The following is a 21719-nucleotide window of genomic DNA, read 5'->3' as shown; positions in this document are numbered from 1 at the left end:
TATTAAAGTGCTGTGGCAAAAGACAGCTCTCACTGTGCGCTGTTTGACTTTTTATATTTATTCCTATGCATTTCCTCCACTTGACAGGTGGTGGAACCGGCCGTGTGGATTGTATGAAACTCTTTTTTTTTAAGGAAAATCTCTCGTTTGCTTTCTCCAAAGAAAGAAGAGGCGCGAGATAAGGGAATAGGCAAGGGGCGGGGGGGGGGGGGGGGGAAGAGAACACGGCGTTGCCAAGAGAGGCGACAACGGCGATGGCGACCTTGCGTGCGCTGTGCTTGCCGAAATGGTGCTTGAAGGAGACCAGCGCGCTCAGATCCTGGGTCTGTTTCCAGGTTTGGGGCTACGCCGTAGAAAGTTAGTTCCCTTGTTGGGGGGGTGGGGGGGTATACAAGTGCCGTCTTTGCAGAGTTTGTACAAGTGCCGACTTTGCAGTTCGTCTGAAGTTCAAATGAAAGCGTAAAAGACCTGGTAAGAAAAAAAGGAGTAATTCTCCTTGGCAAGGTTGCACTGCTCTGTGTTTTCCTTGCAATTCTTGGCTCCCATACATTTGGAATTAGTTGGCACAGTTTGATAATTTCCAAGTGATCTTCATCCCTGGTGCCTCTTGTACGATATGAGTGGTGGGAAGGCAGGGGAAAATCTGTCAGGAATCCCATGTCATTCTTCCTGAGGTTGCACCTGGCTGTGTAGGAGCCTGAAGACAGTAGCATTTGCAGAATTTTCATGTGACCTTTTTATAGTCGAGTATATTTACTGTATAACATGTTAAAGATCCAGCTAGCCTGGGAGGATAGTTGACTCTCCCTTCTCCAGTTTTAAGAATTTTTCTGTCAGCCTAGTTTCTGGTATCAGATCCGTATTTGGAAAAAAATGTTTAAAGTGCTGTAGGACTGTTAGAAAGTGCAATGAGTTGAGAGTGAAATGGCAGATCCCACAGGAGATAGTGCCCACGCTCTTGTGAGTTTACTGAGCTGACTGCAAATGTTTATATATATTCCTATGCATATATATTCCTATGCATATATATTCCTATGCATTTCATATATATATGAAATATATATATATATGAAATATATATATATATATGACCCATTGTAAATGGTACAACAGCATTCAGCATAACAATCCTTAACAGGAAATCTTTTTCTTTTTACAGTGCAATCTCTGTCCAGTTCTTACCTGCCATCCAGAATCTTTTAAAGGTGGAGCTGGTTTGGCTTGATCCAAATAGTCTGATTCTACATAGCTCAGGGCCCCCATCATTTGGCCCATTAACACTGTAAAGTGTGATCTCTCTAAAGATGGTGCAGTAGAATGCAAGTTGGTGAAGTTAGTAAGACAATCAAAATGGTACACAGACTTGTACAAGCTGAGGAAACCTTATGAGGTTTAGGGTGCCATTTTTGTTGCCTTAGCCAGTATCAGGTATCAGTTGAGTTACCCTGGGCTATATCGAGAAAACTGACTGGAGATCCCTACAACAAAATGTGAATAGAATTCCATGGCACCTAGGGGAATTTTATGAGAGTTCAAGGACCTGCCCCCCATGGAATGTTGCATGAGGAGAGCTGAAGTACCGGAAGAGGATGGATATGAGGGTGCATTCAACCTCTTTTCCTCCTATTCATACACAGTCCCCATATCATCATTTGATGGTCCAGCTCACCAATGGAAGAAGTTGCTGATCCCTAATAAATAGAGTTACTGAAACTTATTGAAATAAATTCACTGTACAGTATCACTGAACTGCATAGGTTGAATTATTTGCCACAATGGGAGCTCAGCTTTGTAATATATGCTTAGGTTCAGTCTCTTTAGGAGGTAAAGCTTAAGAAATTAAGTCAAATTAAGCTGTGTCTGATCTTCATCCTTTTTGTAATCAGAAGGGAATTGCCTGACAAGTCACTTCTACACTCTAATGAATGTAGTTTTTGACTTGGTGTTTTTCTTCCCATCTGTCTCAGACTACACTATCCTTCTTTCCTTACTGTCCAGTCACAGTGATGAAGGGCTTATTAATCATGTATTTCTTCCTCCCTGTAGCATTAAATTGCAAATAGTAGTCTACGTATCTACAGGTCAGTTTAATTTTTTTTATGTGATCTTGAAATTTTTCTTTGTCCACAGATAAACAAAATGCATCTCTATACCTCTATAGGACTACTTATCCTTGTGTCTTTAAATCATCCAAATCAGAAGCTTTAGTCCACAATGATTTGCTTTGTGCTCCACTTCAAACATTTACTGAAGAAGAGATAATGATTAAGGAAATGGGTAATGTATCGAAGTTCTAATATTGGTCATTTGGGCAGAGCCCACAATGATGAGCTCCATTATTTCAAGAACATCCTTAATGTTGCAGTTCACTTTTGTTAACAAGTTGTTTTTATTCAAAGTGCTTAGTTTATTTAAAAAACAATTTTTAAATAACAAGCCTATGTACAGAGGTTTATTAGATTCTTAGGGAGGAATCGATAGTGTCATCTTTCTCACGATACTGAGCCTTGCAGGCCATTCTGAAGAGCAAACTTGCCAAAATAATAAAGTCCAGCTGTAGCCACTATTGCTGTTGACCTATGCATCTAATAACACCTAAATAAAGTTCTGAATTACTATGTCTTGAGGTTAACTATATAGCTCATTTTGATCCCTCCAAGGAATTAAAGCAGGCATCATAGAGTTTCCTCCTGTCATTTTATCCTCTTAACAACACAGTGAGATAGTTTGGGCTGAGACAGTATGACTAATTCAAAATTATCTGAGTGGGATCTTCATAGTCCCAGTTCAATACTCAAACAACTATATCATGCCAACTTTCTCAGTGTAAGGTGCATAATTAGATTATTTGTATCTTTTCTTTCCTGTAGTTAAAAAGTTTGCTCAAGAACGAATTGCACTATTAGTGCAAAAAATGGATACAGATGCAAAAATAGATGATTCCATACTACAAAGTCTGTTTGAACAAGGGGTTTGTGCTTTTTTTTGCATGTTTTAAGAAATAATTCTGTAACTTCTGTTTGTACATTGACCATGGTGAGGAGATAACTGTTTTTAAAACTATTCAATGTGTGTGTGAATATATAGAGTTGAATAAAAGAACACTAGTGGAAAGGATATTATGTCCTCCTGATTCCAAGGCACTCTGCTACAGCATTGCAAAAGCCCAGATATGCAGTTACTCTGATACCAATGTAAAGACTACTGTGTCAAATTGCTAAATAGTTTGAGATCTTATACTTATGTGTTCATGAATCGTTATAATTTATTCCCAGGCTTTTTTGAAATCAGTAGCACTTGTCTGAGAAGTTACCTTTGAAATATTTCACAATTTACAAACTTTGTTTGCCTCCCTAAAGATAGTTCATTTCTTTTTCAGTTGATGAGCATCGAACTTGACTCAAAATATGGAGGAACTGGATCTTCTTTTTTCCCCACCATTTTGGTGGTTGAGGAGCTTGCTGAAGTTGATCCATCGGTGGCACTTGTATGTGAACTCCAGAATACATTAACTAACTAATTGTTTACAACATATGGCACAGAAGAACAAAAGAGTAGTTATTTCCCCAGACTGGCAAAAAACCTGGTGAGTAGAGATTTAATGAAATGTATGATAGCATAATTCTGCAGAATATTTCTTTATTTATATTTGTCTTGTAGACCTCCCTTCTCCACACAGGGTCAGGATGGTTGCCAACATAAAAGAATAAGACAACAATATACAAATTGATATATCAGTGAGAATTCATTTTAGATGGCATAATTCATCTTGTTTAAGAATTGTGAATCCAGTCCAGAGATTAAAATTTCCATTAATGGTGTTGATGAGAGGGGCAGCCGCCTGGCCTTGACTACATTCCACAGCCCGGGCGATGGGCCAGCTTCTCCGGCGGAGACCTTATCTCTGCGAGGGAGATGAGACCTCCGTTCCCATGGGAATCCGGGAGGGGGGATGGGATGGACAGAGTTATAACCTGTGTTTCTGGCGGGAGATCTTATTCCTGCCACTCGCGTGTACTTTGAGCTTTCTAAGATGTCTGAATAAACGGCTCTTTTACACCAAAGAGCCTTTTTTTATTTCTGCTTCGGCGGTAAAATTCCTTTACATTGTGGCAGGAACTTCTAATTCATCTATATTCCTAGTGCAGTGGACCTCTGTGGTGCCTCGGCATGGAGAGAGGTTGGATGTTTTCTGGGGAAGGTGCGGTAGCTCCCCAAAGAGTGGCTCCGACCTTTCCCTTCTGGATCTGGAGGAACCGGCGGAGAAACGTGGTCTCGCTACAGGTGACTTTTTCCCGCCCTCGTGACATCAGCACGGAAGTCTTCCTTTACTCCACGCCATGGAACGTAGGGATGTGTGAGAGAGCGACAATTCATGGGAGACTTACATGAGTCAGCTTGGGGCGCTGTCTATGGATCGAGCGCCTGTGGATCCGGATATCTACCCGCTTTCATATGGATTAAGCAAAACCCTCAGATGCAACTCTGTCACCAATGCTGGAGGAGACGGGCCTGACCACCTTTCATGCGGCTTAACCCAGGAGTCCATTGAAGGACTTTGATTCCTGGACTCGTGATTTTGGTTGATGCTCTCCCAAAGAACCACCCGTGGCACAGTTAACTGGGGCCCGCCCAGAAGACTGCACCGCATTACACACTGGGACTATACCGAGGGATTGGGAGGGGTGATCCGGTGACCGCCTTCCCGGATCGGACCCCCCCCTGATCCCGGACCTCAGCTGCTGCACCTGGAGAATGCCCCCCGATGGAGCCACCACCGGTGGGCAGCGATGCCTCGCCCAGACGACTGAGGAGTCCGGAGAAAGCCTGCACTCCCAGCCCGGATCTGTTCCCTCTCACCCATCCCGAAAAGAGAGCTGGGATGAGGAAGTGGAGCCCGACTCGCCGCAGATGCCCAAGAAGCATGGGCCCGGTGAACGCCAGCTAAGTGGGAGGAGGAACGGAACAGCTGCAGCAAGAGCGTGCTGAAAACCTGCACCGAGAGACGTGGCAGGAGCAGCAGCGCAAAGAAGTCCAACTCGAATTGGACCCGTGGCCAAAGAGGCGCCTCCAAGCGGCCAATATCGCGCCCAGAATCTATCAGGTCCATGATAAAGTCCTGGAACACTCCAAACTGGAACTTACAGCCGCCAACCACGAAACCTGCTCAGGCCTTGCATGCGTACACAAAAGTGAACTTACTGCAGCTGTTCAACGGGACTTAGACATGGCTAAATTGAACAGGGAGAAAGCAGCTTTGCATGCGCACCAGGTGATGCATTGACTCAAGCAAGGAGAGAGAGAGCTGGCTGCCTTGGAGAGGGAACTGAAGAAGCAGCAGACCAGGACAGCCCAAGTTGGAGTCTCACGCTTGTCACGGGTACAGCCGGGCGCTTTAGAGGGCGACGCTGCTGGGTCCAGCCACCTTCCAAGCGACCGGCTCCCACCGGAACACCAGCGGCACCGTGGGCGTTGATGACACTCCACCGATTCCGCCCCGGCAAACCGCTGCCTCAACCCGGGCCAATCCTGCGCCTTATCGCTGGCGCCCCTTCGTGCGGCGAAGGCGGCCGTGGAGAGGGATTTACTACAGAACCCTCCAATACCTGCCCGCTTCGGGATGGGGACCGCTTCCAAACTTCCCTACATCTTGTACAACTTCGATGCCCACATGGAAGACTATGATGATTTATACCGGTCTGAGCTTAAAAAATAATCTGGGACATCGGCTCAGTCCTGGATGGGGCAGCAGCTTTGCGACTGGTTTTGTGACTCTTTTGAACCTGCAAGATGAAGATACTCGCGAGACGCGGTACCTGCATTCCTCCCGAAGCCTTGAGGGGCTGCAGCTTCCAAGATCCAGGTGGCGGAGAAAATGAAGCTATCCCCGCGACCATCCAGAAACTATTCAGCAAGAGGCAACCGCTCGCTTTTGGCAGAATTTTGCCCGCGAATTTTCGTGCGGCGAAGCTGCTTTCGACTCCCTCCTGAGTGGCCTGAGCGCATGAAATGCGAATACTTCTCGGATGCTAGTCGACGGCAAGCTGCGTGAAACGGTGTTTTTAATTCTCCGGTTCCCCGCGTGACTATTGCTGATTGATTGAATTGGGATCCCAAGTGGCGCCTGCGCTGGAGTACGCTGCGATGCCGGAGGCTCGCCTTATTACTGCCCGAGCCGGCCACTGGCGCCCACCAAAGCCAAGCCCAGCCGCCTCTACCGACCGACCATCTCATCTCCGGTTACCGCCACCGACTGGGATTGTGTCTTTACTGCGAGGTCCCGGTCATCTAGCCGCCTAACTGCCCGAAAAAACAGAGGAAGCTAACGCCACAACCTCGCCGCGCGCACCCCTAATCTGCCAAGCCACCACCACGCCGAATCAGGGCGCCTCTAACGGGCTCGTCTAAAGCAGCTTCATCGGTTAGGCGGTACTCCGGAGGGAGGGGAGGAAGCAGCTGTTTGCCTTTCTTCAGCCCCAATGGACATGCGGGTTCGAGCTCCCATGACGCGGTGAGTGAAGGCAGCCCACATTACAATCCAAGCCGCTTCTGGCCAACCCCGCTTTAAGCATACCGTATTATAGCCTTCAGCCCTTTGTGGATCTCTGGCTGCTGCCGCATTGTTTAATGCGGCCCCAGGTGGGCGGAGGAGCTAGGTCTCAGACCAAGTCCCCTGGCTAAGCTTCCATACGCTTTCACCCAAATGGACGGCAGTCCTCTCGGGAGCGTAAGGACCGGCCCAGTTCAAAACGCAACCGGTTCTCGCTTCGCTGCGTACCGACCACTGGGAGAAAAATTAGTCCGTTTATTCTGGCGCCAGTGGCCAAACACTCCCATAGTTCTGGGCAATGCCATGGTTGTTGTTACATGAACCAAAATTCAGCACTGGAAAGAAAGTGATCTTTGGAATTACTGACCCTCTCGGCGGGGAACACATATGAATTGGGGAAAACTCGACTTCTCCTGACACCCCCCCCCCCCCTGGCTTCATCAGTACGATTGCTCCCGATTCTACCGGGCATCCCAATCCGGCGTATCAAGATCTAGCCAGAGTATTTCAGGAGCAAGAGATGCGATCGTTGCCACCCCCCCATAGAGACATCATCTTGGACTGCCGGAAAAATCGTATTGCAGCGCCCAGGGCGCGCAACTGCCCAAAGGTAGAATCTACAAAAGTATGAGTCCCCAATGAGGAGAAGGAACTTCGGTGGTTTCTAGATAAGAACCACCATCGGCCGGTTCATACGGGCGGCTACCAAACACACACACATGCTGCTCCTGTATTGTTTGTAAAAAAGAAAGATGGGTCACCTCACGGCTCTGCACAGATTACCGAGGTCTCAATGCAGTCTCCCTGTCCAATGAAATACCCTTTTGCCTTTTGATCAAGGACCTTTTTAGACGCATTGGGGAAAGGACGCATCTTTACTAAGATTGGACTTGAGAAGAAGCTTACTACAGGTGGTCCAGAATTGCTGAAGGCTATGAACACTTTGACTGCATTTCTAACTACAAAGTTTGCGGACAGTTTGAATACTTAATAATGCCATTCGGGTTAAGTGGGGCCCCCGGAGCTTTTATGGCCCTTATCAACGAAGTTCTCCATGATTTATTGTACAAGGGAGTAGTGGTGTACTCTTAGATGACGCTTTTAATTTATTCACAAAACCATAGAGGAGCATGAAGCATTGGTTCGGCGAAGTATTTGAAACGCTTTGCTCAACAACTCCCTCTTGCCAAACTTTCCAAGTGCTGTTTCAACACCAAACCTCTATATTGACTATTTGGGTTACCGGATCTCAAGCCTTCGAGGGCCTAAAAATGGATCCTGCTAAGATTGATGCGTTCCTCCAACAATGGCCGGCCCCCACCAACCGAAAAACCGAACTCCAATCTTTTCTAGGTTTTGCTAATTTCTATCGCGGATTGGAGCTTTATACCCCAGTGTCTGCTGAACTGACTCTCCCTCTCACAGACCTCTCTTACGCACTAAGGGTGTAAAGATCCACTGTCCGCCAAGCCCGGCCCCCTTTATACCTGGCTGGTCCGAAGAATGTCAGACAGCCTTTCAGCTTTTAAAGTCTGCTTTTACTTCACCGAACCTATCCTAAAGCACTCCTGACCCAGAATCTCCCGCTTGTGGTTCACGTGGATGCACCTTCGGACAAAGCGCTTTGGGGCAAGTCTCCTGTTGCAGAGAGAAATAAAGATGATAGGCTGGTTCCGTGTGCTTATTTATCAAAGAAAATTCTCCGGTGCCTGAACTCAACTGGACTGTGGGGGATAAAGAGACTGCGGCCATTAAAAGTAGCACTCTTCCACTTAAAGCGCATACCACTGGCTGGAGGCTAAACTTACCCCTTTCAAGTTTGGTATTACGGATCACAAGCAACTTGGCCGCCCTCTCCACCCCACTCCCAAGATGTCCGCGAAGCTTAACTTCAGCTATATTTCTTTTCTCGAACTTTCTGCTTTCACGTCCATTTTTTCCCGGGAAAAAGCCAAATAAACGCTGGCTGATGCGCCTCGCCAGCCTACCTCGAGGAGGTGGAGGCAGCCAGCTTATGGGACATTCACGCCAAGACTGTTCTCTCCCCCTCCCAATTAGGGGCTGGCTGTCACCCTCGATCTCATGACATCCACTCTCCTCCCTTCTCCCCCCCATTCCCCAGCCTGGTCTCTCCTTTCCTACGGAACTCTTGAGGAGGCGGGCGACGCGAGCCTCGCCAGCGAAGGAAGGCGACTCCACCAATTAGCGCTTTGAGAGAATGGCGTTTGGCGGCGGCGGGGATTGTTGGTATGTGCCTCCCCCCCTCGCTCAAGCAGGTTCTCGAGGCCTGCCATGATGCCCCGCCGGGCTGGACATTTTGGCTTTCTAAAAAGCTGTCTGCATTTGGCCACGCCGTCAATTCTGGTGGCGCGCGATCGCCAAGCAAGGACATTGGAGACGATATATTAAAAGGTTGCTCTGTTTGTGCAGAAGCCAAGAACCCGTTCCGGGAAAGCCCCATGGTCTGTTGAAACTCTCTCCCGGTGGCCTCACTCGCCTCTGGGAAGTCTGGTCTCCATGGATTTTATTACAGATTTGCCAGAAAGTCATGGCAAGGCAAATACGGGTCTTGTATGGGTAGTGGTGGACTTATTTTCTAAACAAGCCCATTTTATTCCATAAGCTTCCATCCTCCGGCTTCCCTAAGTTAGCTCGGTCTGTTCATTCAGCATGTTTACCGTCTGCACTCCGCCCCCGTTAAGGTGGTCTCCGACCAGCGGCCCCCAATTCATTTCAAAGTTCTGGAAATGCTTTTCTAGGGTTGTTAGGGGCCGCCCCGGCGGTTGTCGCCCCTACCACGTTCAAAGTGACGATCGAGTCGGAGAGAACGGAACAGAACCCAGGAGCAGTATTTACGTTGCATTACACCAACTACCACCAAGACAATTGGTGCGAAAGCTCATTCCGTTTGTGGATGCACGCTATATAACAATCTCACGGTTCTATAGTAAAATGAAAAAAAAACCCTTCGAAATTGTGTCTGGTCGCTCCTTCCCACCACAGTTGCCGCAACGCGCTACCTGCGGAAGCATTGGATCCTCCAGAGTCGCAACAATGATAGTTTCATCTCTGGCCGAGGGTGGAAAACGGTCCAGGGCACTGCCTTACAACAGGCTAAAGACTCCCAAAGCTGCAAGCGGATAAGCACCGCTCGGATTTCCCTCTGCGTGTAGCAGAGCCTCAAGTGTATTTGTCTACCAAAAAATCTCAGAGACGTGGCATAAATTTTCTAAACTAGGCAAAAGATTCGTGGGACCTTTTCAGATTACTAAAGTGATTAATGTGATGTCACTGCCCGATTGGATTTGCTCTTAACTCTCTTTAGTAACATTCATCCTGTCTTCCATTCCAGTTTACTCAAAGAAGTTTAGGCTATATTCCCGGTTCCGATGCGTTCGGCACAACGACTCGCCGGAGAGGCCCCCACCGACTCATTATTGAGTGGCCACAAAGCTATTACAAAATTGACGCCATCCTGGACTCTATTTTGTAATCGCGGCAACGCTACAATATTTGAGTCTCTTGGGTGGGGAATTATTCCTCTGGGTTTTAATCAATGGGTTTATTCCGAAAATAGTTGGACGCCCCCGCCTCTTATGGCTTTCCTGCTTTCCACCGCGCCTTTCCGCGACAAACCTGGGGGGGGGAGGGAGGTCTTCTTTAAAGGGAGGCAGAGTGTAAAGGATTCAATGGTGTTGATGAGAGGGGCAGCCGCCTGGCCTTGACTACATTCCACAGCCCGGGCGATGGGCCAGCTTCTCCGGCGGAGACCTTATCTCTGCGAGGGAGATGAGACCTCCGTTCCTCCATGGGAATCCGGGAGGGGGGATGGGATGGACAGAGTTATAACCTGTGTTTCTGGCGGGAGATCTTATTCCTGCCACTGCGTGTACTTGAGCTTTCTAAGATGTCTGAATAAACGGTCTTTTACACCAAAGAGCCTTTTATTTCTGCTTCTATGGAATTCCTTACAATGACCTGGTGATCTGAAATTTTGACACTGCAAGGACATAGATTAGATTTCAATCAAACATGTTTCTTAACTGGGCTGTCTACCACATCAGTAATCTAGTATATCTAACAATGAACTCTACAAAGCACTGAATCAAAAACATATAGAAATAATATATAATTCAGTTATAACCAGTGGGATCAAACTGGTTTAAATTAGGCAAGGTATGGATTAGATGTTTTACACTGTCTTGCACTGACAATAAGCCATGTCTTTTTACTACAGCATGTCATACTGACACCCCCACTGTATCAACATTTCCCCCTTGTTGCCACAGTAATACTAGATAAAGGCTGAGATGTTGCATTGTTTAGGGTAAGAATCTTTACATGGAGATTCTGCGTGATCAATTTATTTTGGATTGGAGAGACCCAAGAAGGTGTAGGAGAATATATTGTGTGTAAATTTAATTGGCTTTTAAACTGGACCAAGAGCAACCTAAAAGTGTCTACTAGGGAGTAAGTGGCATTTTATTCAATAGGGTTCACTCCTGGAAAAGTGTTCTGTAGATTGCAGCCTAATTTGTGCCATGTAAATAATTGTATAAAGATCTGATTCACTCAGTATTTGGAAAATGAAGGACAAGTTGAAATGGAAAGGCTGGGGTATTCATATGAGTAAATGGGTTTTAGGCCAGCTTTGGACTGATATTTTTGAATCCACAGTTGCTAGATGTCATCACAAACTATGGGATAGTTTTGTTAGTTCTTCCTATTTGCCTTGATTCCTGGTTGTATAATTCACACACAAGCACCATTTGAAGACTGAGTTTATTCCTTTTCAGTGGTCTTCCTCCTCCTATGCTCATGCCTAGTATTGCCTAGACCAGGACCTGGTAAGCCCAGATAAAATAGGAATTCAGCACTTATCGCTCTACCAGCATGGCCAATTGGCCATGCTGATAGAGGCTGATGGGAATTGTAGTTCCTGAACATCTGAGAGCCGAGGTTCCTACCCCGGCAGGCTTAGGTAGAGAGTAGGGAACCTCGCGGCTCTCAGATGTTCCAGGAACGCTACAATTCCCATCAGCCTACCAGCATATTGATTGGCCGCGCGGTAAACTGATAGAATTATGAATATCTGAAGAAACCCGCCTAACCTAGACACAGCCTTTATCATTCCATTTTGTCTTTGAACCTTACAACCCTTCCTGATTCACTTGAACGGCTGACATTAAACTGACAATGGATGCCAAAAATGTTAAAAGAAACATTTTATTGGTTGTTTTTACACTGCTGTTTCAGTGCTCTCAAAATCTGTATACAGTGAATATATGTGAAATGGCATTATCTTACTTTGTAGTTGGGCAGCTTCTGCCTTTCAGAAGCTGGAGCTGGCAGTGATGCGTTTTCCTTGAAAACTCAAGCTGAAAAGAAAGGCGACTATTATATCATCAATGGATCAAAGATGTGGATTAGCTTTGCTGAACATGCAGGAGTCTTTTTGGTGATGGCTAATGCAAATCCTTCTGCAGTAAGTAGCTAGGAAACAGCTGCCATTTTATTTTGGCAAAGTATCATTTAATCAAGATGATACTGTATAAATAGTCTTGCATTGTGGGGTCTGTCTGTCTTTCTTTCTTTCTTTCTTTCTTTCTTTCTTTCTTTCTTTCTTTCTTTCTTTCTTTCTTTCTTTCTTTCTTTCTTTCTTTCTTTCTTTCTTTCTTTCTTTCTTTCTTTCTTCCCATTCTCTAGAGACTTGCCAAATTTTAGCCTGAGTACTTTTTTGAAGTAGTTTTCACACTGGCTTTGTATCAGGGTGTGGAGTGGTCTCTACTTTCATGTAATTCAGTTGTAGGCTGTTATGGGGTTTGTCTTTTTCTTATTTGTCTGAGCCTTCAGGACTGGGTAAAATATAAATCTAAATAAAGTAGCTATTTTTATATGGAATTGTATAGGCTGATGCAGAGTCTAAGGGCCACTCCCCACTTACCTCGTCTGAGTGCAACCCCACAGCGACCCCTCGTAGAAAAGCCTCTGTGGCTTTTGATCACGGAGACATTTGTTCCCCACCCATTTTCCATTCAGGAAATAGCGCGGGGTTCCACATCAAGAGTCAAAGAGGCAATCGAGCATTCTGATTGGCTGGCACGCGTGTGCGTCATTTACACGTGGGAGTTGCAGCCAGCCGAAGGCGGGGCTCCATTTTGATTGGCTGACCCAAAAAGTTGGTTTGGATAAGCTGAACGCATTGTTTTGAGACGTCTGCACATGCTGACGTCACTACCCGTTGCAAATTGCTTGGGCAGAAAAACGAAAGTAAAAATCGGTTTTGGTTTACACCGCCAACAACCCTGTGCTCAGCGGCACTTTGCCAAGCTGCAAAACCGTGGAGCTCGAGCAAAAAAGAGCAAAAAAGAGCAATGTTGGCACGTCTTGTTGTGCACACGTCTCAATTTCCGAGCACTTTCTGACAGGGACACCCTACCTAAACAAAATGGCGGTTCCTGTTTCCTGATTGGCCGGAAGCTGCACGTCAGAGCGAATCAGCTGCGCGTAAACAGCCGAAATTCCCTACCCCCCAGCAGCAGCCGCGGGGTTTTTTGAAAATGTTGCTCTTTGCAGAGGACCTAATTTGCCGCGCGACAAGGAGGTGGGAGAAGCGTACGACAAATTAAGGGCAGCGCCCGGTAAAGGCATGCTTCGGTGACGTGGGGAACGTCCATCCTCCTCGTGTCTTTTAAAGAGGTGACCCCGCGGCTTATGGTGAGTGGGGAGTGGTCCTAACAGACTTCTTCATATCTGTAAGAAGCAAGCGCAGCAAAAATGTGCCATCACAGGATAAGAACATAAGAAATATTTCATAAGGATGTTTCAGCCTGTGTTAACAGCTAATACAAAAATTGAAAGTAGTGATGCTAATATGTGTGACAAGACTTTCTGAAGAACAGGGCCTATTTCCATTGAACATGACTCTTCCATTGGGTCACCCACGCCTGCTCTTGGAATATTTTTCTTTGGAGAATTGCCCCAGGGTATCTAGTTTGTTTGAAAATGTTCATATCTTCCATATCAGCATAAGATGTGTTGTATTACAAGGCAGATGGTAAAGGATTTTAGTGGAGTTGAATGCAGAATGAGGAACATAGTCATTGGTGTCATGAGGGGGACAGGAAACCCAGGCGCACTCCCGCAGGTCCTGTCATGAGCACATTCAGCCACCTGCCCCCTCCCTCGTCCCCCCCTCCACAGGAGTGAAGAGTTGGAGGAGCATTGCACTGTCTGCCGCCTCCTCCTCCTCCTGCGCCCCCTAGCAGTCTTCTCCTCGGGGCCCCCAACACCTGCCAGCCAAAATTGCTGCCCCAGCCCAGCCTCCATGGCCCTTCCTTACTGGGGAATGGCTCTGGAGGCCATGTTGGGGCACCGGAGTCTGTCTGAAGGAATCCTCAGGCTCTTGAGGATTTGCCCACCTAGAACCTGCCACCCAAAATCACCATCCAAGCAGCCACACAGGCTTTGGCGACGGTGGAGGTGGGAAACAGGGGTTATGTTCCCCCCGTATCGCTGCTGCCAAAGCTCTCTCTTCCCTTTTTCTCTTTTCCCCCTTTCCCTCTCTCTCCCCACCTTTCCCTCTCTCTCCTCCTTTGCCCTCTTTTCATTCGTTCGTTTGTTCCTGTTAATACAATTAGTGTTGCTCAGTGCCCCCCCCCCCCCGCATCTGCTGCCCCACTGGTGTGGAGTTGGGGGGGCAATTTCAATGCTTGCCTTGGGTGCCATTTTTTATGCCCCTGTACAAAGATGGATCTTTCTGGAACATAGCGGAGAGGTTCTACTTCCAAGCTAATAGCTCTTCTGTTGTTATAGAAAATGAAGCTCTTGGGGCAGAGCAGTATCATACTAAGAAAGGCTGAAACAATTAAAAAGAAACTGTTTTTCAAGTTCATGTTGCAGCAAAGAAATACAATTTCTGGATGTGACATTAGTTATGGAGCCAGGTGCAGGGAAGGTGAAAAGGAAAACGTGCCAGGGAAGTAGTTAGATTTTTTGATGATACATTTGTAAAGGGATTACTGAGGCATGATACAGAGTATTACAAAGAAGCTAAATTAAATATTTGCATGGGTTTTTGCTACAAAAGTAATGGACAGATTACTATTGCCAAACCTGTTTTTTTTTAGTAATATCTGAAAAATTAAATTGCCCACAGATGATGAAACCATTTTGAGTACATTATTGTGAGAATGTAGCATTATTGTGGAAACAATTGTGTGGGAATCGCTGAATCCAGGGCATATTTGAAAGGCTTACTACAAATTTTTTGTCTGTGTCTATCTTTCTTAGGGCTATAAAGGAATTACATGTTTTATTGTTGACCGAGACACAGAGAGCTTACATATAGGAAAGAAGGAGGATAAACTAGGAATCAGAGCAACCTCTACATGCCCTGTAACATTTGAAAATGTGAAGATAATCATGTTAAAGCTACAAAAAGTTTTTGGTTAAACCATCACAACATAATGGAGCAGTTAAGAGGTCCTGCAGTTCTAGTTAGCATGATTCTAGAAGCTGAATAGTAGTCTGGGGCAGGAAGCTTTTTTTTAACTGTCACAAAGAGCTAATGATCACAGATTGGTGCCAGAATTGCTTAAAATGCTTCAAAACTGATTTATACTTAAAATGGGGTTTGTGTCAACCAAAAGCATTATTGTTTAAATGTTTGTTTTCATTCCATGTCCTTCAAAACTGAATCAAATATTTATGGTAGATTTTGAAAAGTGAAAGAAAGGCTAACTTTATTTGTTTAATTCCACAGGTGCCTGAGACCAAGATTCTGGGACAGGTTGGACAAGGGTATAAGTACGCCATTGGTATGCTCAATACAGGCAGAATAGGCATAGCTGCACAGGTGTGTAACACTGTAAAAAACACTGTGTGTAACACTGTAAAAAACAGATGCATTATGGCATAACACAAACTGCTTTTTGAAACTTACCTCATTTTCAGAAGTATTTGTGAGCAGAGAGTGATTGGGAAGTTAAATCCTACAAGTTCCTTGGGCAATTTATATTATTTGTGATGGGTTTTTAAAAAGTCTCAACTATTGTCTGTATTTTGCTGTAGTCATTCAAGGTTGGACTTTTTATCAGTAGTACCTTTGTGAATACTTTGTTTGGGTACCTGAAATGGAAATAAGATTCGTAGTAAGTGTAATGACCAGGGATTTTTTTTAACCCTGTGACATCAGTTTAGCCTTCAAGTTAACGAACTAAAAAGAGAGAGAGAGAGATCCAGGAAGGAAGAGGATCTGGATGCCAGATCCCCTTCTCATTGTCAATTCTGAGGCTGGTGGGCTTTTTGTTGGTGGGACAGCAGAATGCCAGGAGGCCAGGAGCCTATCTTGGGGTGGAAGAGTCTCACAAATAACCTAGAAAGCAAAGTCACATTCAGTAATTGTCATTTAGTTTATCTGGTTGCATCACTTCTGTTTTCTCTGATAGTGGCATACCCAATTGAATCCTACTCTGTCCCAAAAGCACCATGATGAGGGAATTCGGAAAGAGAAGTGAATCCACAGGAGACTTTTTCTCTCAAAGAGTAGTCTCTTCTCTCAGTATTTCCTGAAAAAGAGTATAAGACAGTGTTAATATATAATTTATTTAGCATGGCATAGCAGAGTTAGCCTGAGGTCTGTTCAAGCTTGTTTAAAGGATGGGTGAATTTGGTGTCCTGCTTCAGAATGAGCAAGCAGGGTTGAACTGAGTGTCTTCTGGTACCATTGCATTACTGCACTGCACACTGTCCAAGGGCAGGGCTGCCTTCCAGCACCCAGCAGCCCTCATCACACCCCTCCCTTTTATGGAAGCTCACTCATGGACAGCAAGATACCCTGCACCTAGCAGCCCCACCCCCGGATTTACCAGTGATCAAAGGCACCTGGCAGGAAGGTCTAGGCAGCAGGAGCCAGCATCAGCACTTCCACAGAGCAGGGTGAGGCTGAAACAGCTGTGCCCAAGCTGCAATCAGCAGGCCCTAGCAGTTCCCCAGAAAAGGGCAAGGCTGACACAGCCCCAACCAGGCTGCAATCAGCAGGTCCCAGCCTTTCCTCAGAGTAAAGTGAGGCACGCACAACCCAGACCAGAGTGCAATCAAGGGGGAGGGTCAGGAACACTGGGGGGGGGGGCAATTCCAAGCCAGCAGGGCTCAACAGACAGCCTACTGCTCATTGATAGCCTGGAGGAAGGAGATCTAAAGGGGGAAGGAATAATTTTGAGAGGGATAAAAGGAGGGAAGAGGGCAGTACAGGATTTAGCTGAAGAGAGGCCCTGGCCTAGGCTATTTCACTTGTGAGGCCCCTCCCAATCCCCACCCTCACGACAGAAGAGTGTTTTAAACAAAATTGAGTAAAGCCAAGAATGATTATGTGTATTTTAAATTCCTCAATACACAGTTATTCTACAATTCACAGTTATCAGTTTAAGATCAGTCTGGGGGTTGCAGAATCCACACAAAGGAAGAGGTAGTGGCTGGAGCAATGAGGGAGAAAGAGGTTTAATTGTCCATCCTCTCAGCAGAGTTGAGGGGTGGGATTTTTCCTGTGTAAGCAGAACTATTTGTAAAGGTGGTGCCCATTCCCATAGGTATACAACCTTCATACCAAGGAAGTAGGTAAAGGGGGAGTTCCTGGGTTAAACCCCCCCTCCCTTACATGTCCGAAGTTCTGCTCCCCGTTTGTGGGGGGTTTTTTTTGTATTTTTAGTATTTAGTATTTTAGATTTTTTTCAGTTTTTGGCCTGTAGGGGGTGCAGATGTTTGGCTAGCAGCACCAAAATTTCAGGGACTTTTTTGGGAGACTCTCGTGATGATACCACCCAGGTTTGGTGCGGTTTGGTGCAGGAGGTCCAAAGTTATGGACTCCCAAAGGGTGTTTCTAATGGGAGCTAATAGAAGATGGGGGCTACACATTTGAGGGTCCATAACTTTGGATCCCCTGAACCAAACTTCACCAAACCTGGGTGGTATCATCATGAGAGTCTCCTAAAGTTACCCTGAAAGTTTGGTGCTGCTGGCTCAACAATTGCACCCCTGACAGCAGGCACCCCACAAATTTCCCCAGATTCTCCTTTTAAATCTACCCCCTTCGGCATGGATTTAAAGGGAGAATCTGAGGTCCCCAGTTTAAACATTGCAAGTAATGTTGTTTCAGGGTGGGGGATAATCCATCCCAAAACAGCTTCACTTTCAATGTTGTTTTAACTGGGGACCCCAGATTCTCCCTTTAAGGTAGATTTAAAAGGAGAATCTGGGCTCCCTAGTTTAAACACCATTGTAAGTGATGCTGTTTGGGGGTGGATTCCAGCATCACAGCAGCTGCCCATGGAGTGGGGGGGGGACTTAGATTTTGCACTGGGCTCCATTTTCCCTAGCTACATTTCTGTCCAGAGGGGAGGGCAGAAGGGATTGCCAGCTGCTGACTGGGAGCCCAGCTGGTGGTGGCAGGGCAGGGAATCTGCCATCCCTGGCCATAGAGAGCTGCTTTTATAAGCATTGAGGCCAGGGGGCATGGCTTGGGGAGGCATGGCCACACCCACAGGGGTGGTTGGGGGCGTGCCCCACACCCCAAACCCACCCCATAAAAAATCTATAGCTATGTCACTGCTTCATACAGGAAAAGTTTTCTTTATTCCTTCTTTACTTTGTGGCACTCAAAATAGAAAGTTTGAAGTAACTGTCAATGAGAAGGTTCCTCTAAAAGCAGCTGTTGTGGTGGTTTATGAAGAGGTAACAAGTCCCACCTTTTCTTGCTTCTCATTGTCCAGCTAGCACAGGGGTCCCAGTCCCCCTGCATTCTGACACAATGATTGAGCTCAGTCACAAAATGGCTGCCACAATATGGTTCCTACATGAGTGGAGCCCGAGACAAACATGGCTGCTGCAGCTTACCTTCAATCACACAGTGAAGATACTTGTCCTGAGGTTGCAGCTGCTGTCTAAGCAAAATTTTAAAACATCTGGCCCGCCAAACAAATCTCCAGTGGCCCATTAGAAGCCTTGCTGGACAAAGCCCACCTGGCCTCACCCACTTCAAAAAACGTTTGGTGGGGATCAGGAAAAATATTGGTGGGTGCTATGGAATCTTCAGGCACCATGTTGGGGACCTCGGAGCTAGCAAAACACTCTGGATTTGCATTTCAGGAAATTCACAACATGCTAACTATATATTTCATAGGTTGCAACTGTAACAACAAGTAAATGTATTGAATGGATGGGAGGAGTAGGCTTCACAAAAGATTATCCTATGGAAAAGTATTACAGGGATTGCAAAATTGGTAAGTAGCAATTTATTACGAATTAGCTATGGTTCAAATATTGCTCTACCTTTTCAAACTGTGAGAAGGAAACTATCAAAGTTCCCAAATCACTTTGAAGGAGGAAACTCTAATTGATCTTACTGGTTTTCACCCAAGACAGCACACAAAGAGCAAAATATTATGCTGCCCATTAAGACCATCAGAAAGGCCAGGACAGAATGTCTTTTTGCGGATACTGCTTACTTAGTTTCCACAAGTTTGCCAGTTAAGATCACAGAGCTTCCTAGTAAGCCCCCATTGTTAATGGCTCTCTGTTTAGAATTATGTAAATTATCTTTGCTGATACTTAATTTCTACATTCAGCTGGCAAGGCATAGATCAGACCTGGTACAATATTGTGGTAAATTTGACAAGTTTATCCAAAATATTACCTATTTGTACCCTTCAGCAGCTCATATGCTGATAGGAGATCTAAATGCCGTGAATAATGTGGTTTTATCCCTCAAGCACTCAGGCACTTTTAGGATTGCATTCCGCTCGGCAGTTCAGCATGTGGAATGATCTGAAAGTTGTATTCTATGAGATCCATTTCACACAGGTGTACCAACAAGGCAATATAAAATCCCTTTTGTGAACTTGCTCTTACATTTTCCTCTGCGGTGAAACTTTATACCTGTACACTAAGTTGTCTGCTAAGTGGTTGATAGACGGCAGTAATAATATTTTACTGCTGTTGTAGTGCTTGAAGCACTAGTGTAGTATTTTTTGCTCTGCCTTGATTATATATTTAATCTTTGCTTTAAAGAAAAACTTCCAATTGCTACTCTGTATTCTGATTTGATTGGTTTTTTAAAATCCTCCTATGGCTTATTTCAGGAACCATATACAAAGGGACTTCAATTATCTAGTTGAACACCATTGCAAAATGTATTGCTCAAGAATACTGAAATCCAAAAGATGCACTGATTATTTCACAGAAATGTAGAAGCAGCTCATCTAACTGGTGGAATCCTTGATTATGACTATATTGCTGAATTCTAGATCAAAAAAGCTAAATTATGGTTATATGTTGCATGTACAACTCCCTGCACAAGATCAATGTATAAGTTACAAGACTGCTATGTACCACAGGAAGTTTAAATGTTACAACTATAAGGGTTCCACCTTTTTAAAAATATGGTGGTTTTCCTGTCTTAATTGCAAAGTTTGTCAGGTTGCTAATATCATTTGATTCTGAATTGGTAAACTATTTCCTGCAGGTAATGTCTGTCTATATTACCATATTATCTTTTTTCTTCCCTTTTAAAATCCTTGGCATCTACTTTATTTTGGGGAGGGGTTATTAGAATAAATGTACAGGGTTTTTTTAAAAAAAAAGTTGTAAAGGAGTATGTCTCCCAAAATGTCTGAAATTTTATTCATATGACATTAACAGTCTCAACACATTAGTAAAAGCAGTGATAAGGCAGTGGTACTCAGGAAGACTCACTTACATGTGAGCATAAACAGTCAGCAGAGGCGTATGGGGGTGAAAATGGCTCCGGGGACAACTCCTCTGGGTGCCCTCCTGCCCGGAGGCGGGGCTCCCAGGGGTGGGGCTTGTGGGCAGGGCTGCTCAGCCCCCCCCCCAATGTAACCAAAAGGCGTGACCCTGGGGACATGGGTGACCCCATATCCTAGGACGGCACACCACTATCAGTCATCCAAATGCTTGAAAATGGTTACTAAGTTGCACGAGAATGCCCAACATTTAATTGAACGTCCTTTGTTATTTCTAACCTCTGATCTTGGAGGATGAAATAGATTTTGTATTAAAAGCTGCTAAGTTGGAGAGCATAGGACTGATTCTGACATAGTGCCTTTCAAAAGAGAGAAATCAACAACTGCCCATATGTGCATTCTCTGTTGTGGTCCCTCACCTTATGGAATGGTCTTGCCTGATGAGATCAGGAAATCTTCCACTCTTCAGGCTTTCCACAAACTGCAAAACTGAATTATTCAGCAGGGCTTTGTTACACAGGTGATAGGGCTGTAGTGTAACAAAATGGTTCAAAAGATGCTTTGGTAAAAGGGTTAGGGACTGTGGATAATACTATTGTATCATCATCATCAACCTTTTATTGGCATGAGTTTAAAATACAACAGATGGGGGGGGGGGGGTGGGGGGGGGGGGGGGTGGGGGGGGGGGGGGGTGGGGGGGGGGGGGGGTGGGGGGGGGGGGGGGTGGGGGGGGGGGGGGGTGGGGGGGGGGGGGGGTGGGGGGGGGGGGGGGTGGGGGGGGGGGGGGGTGGGGGGGGGGGGGGGTGGGGGGGGGGGGGGGTGGGGGGGGGGGGGGGTGGGGGGGGGGGGGGGTGGGGGGGGGGGGGGGTGGGGGGGGGGGGGGGTGGGGGGGGGGGGGGGTGGGGGGGGGGGGGGGTGGGGGGGGGGGGGGGTGGGGGGGGGGGGGGGTGGGGGGGGGGGGGGGTGGGGGGGGGGGGGGGTGGGGGGGGGGGGGGGTGGGGGGGGGGGGGGGTGGGGGGGGGGGGGGGTGGGGGGGGGGGGGGGTGGGGGGGGGGGGGGGTGGGGGGGGGGGGGGGTGGGGGGGGGGGGGGGTGGGGGGGGGGGGGGGTGGGGGGGGGGGGGGGTGGGGGGGGGGGGGGGTGGGGGGGGGGGGGGGTGGGGGGGGGGGGGGGTGGGGGGGGGGGGGGGTGGGGGGGGGGGGGGGTGGGGGGGGGGGGGGGTGGGGGGGGGGGGGGGTGGGGGGGGGGGGGGGTGGGGGGGGGGGGGGGTGGGGGGGGGGGGGGGTGGGGGGGGGGGGGGGTGGGGGGGGGGGGGGGTGGGGGGGGGGGGGGGTGGGGGGGGGGGGGGGTGGGGGGGGGGGGGGGTGGGGGGGGGGGGGGGTGGGGGGGGGGGGGGGTGGGGGGGGGGGG

The 21719-nt window shown here is 47.0% G+C and overlaps 1 protein-coding gene across 1 annotated transcript; it reads left to right on the top strand.

Moving 5' to 3' along the window:
• The first annotated feature begins 225 nt into the window (after positions 1-225).
• ACADSB (acyl-CoA dehydrogenase short/branched chain) lies at positions 226-20905 on the top strand. The gene is given in 9 exon segments (XM_048506190.1): positions 226-323; positions 2131-2277; positions 2871-2971; positions 3380-3586; positions 11865-12035; positions 14843-14968; positions 15315-15407; positions 18729-18828; positions 19687-20905. Coding segments are annotated over 9 exon segments (1053 nt in total). The 5' UTR covers positions 226-286; the 3' UTR covers positions 19758-20905.
• Positions 20906-21719: the final 814 nt, after the last annotated feature.

The sequence above is a fragment of the Sphaerodactylus townsendi genome, linkage group LG08 (assembly GCF_021028975.2).
Source record: "Sphaerodactylus townsendi isolate TG3544 linkage group LG08, MPM_Stown_v2.3, whole genome shotgun sequence".
Classification (NCBI taxonomy): Eukaryota; Metazoa; Chordata; class Lepidosauria; order Squamata; family Sphaerodactylidae; genus Sphaerodactylus; species Sphaerodactylus townsendi.
This window is presented reverse-complemented; position numbering and strand designations above follow the sequence as displayed.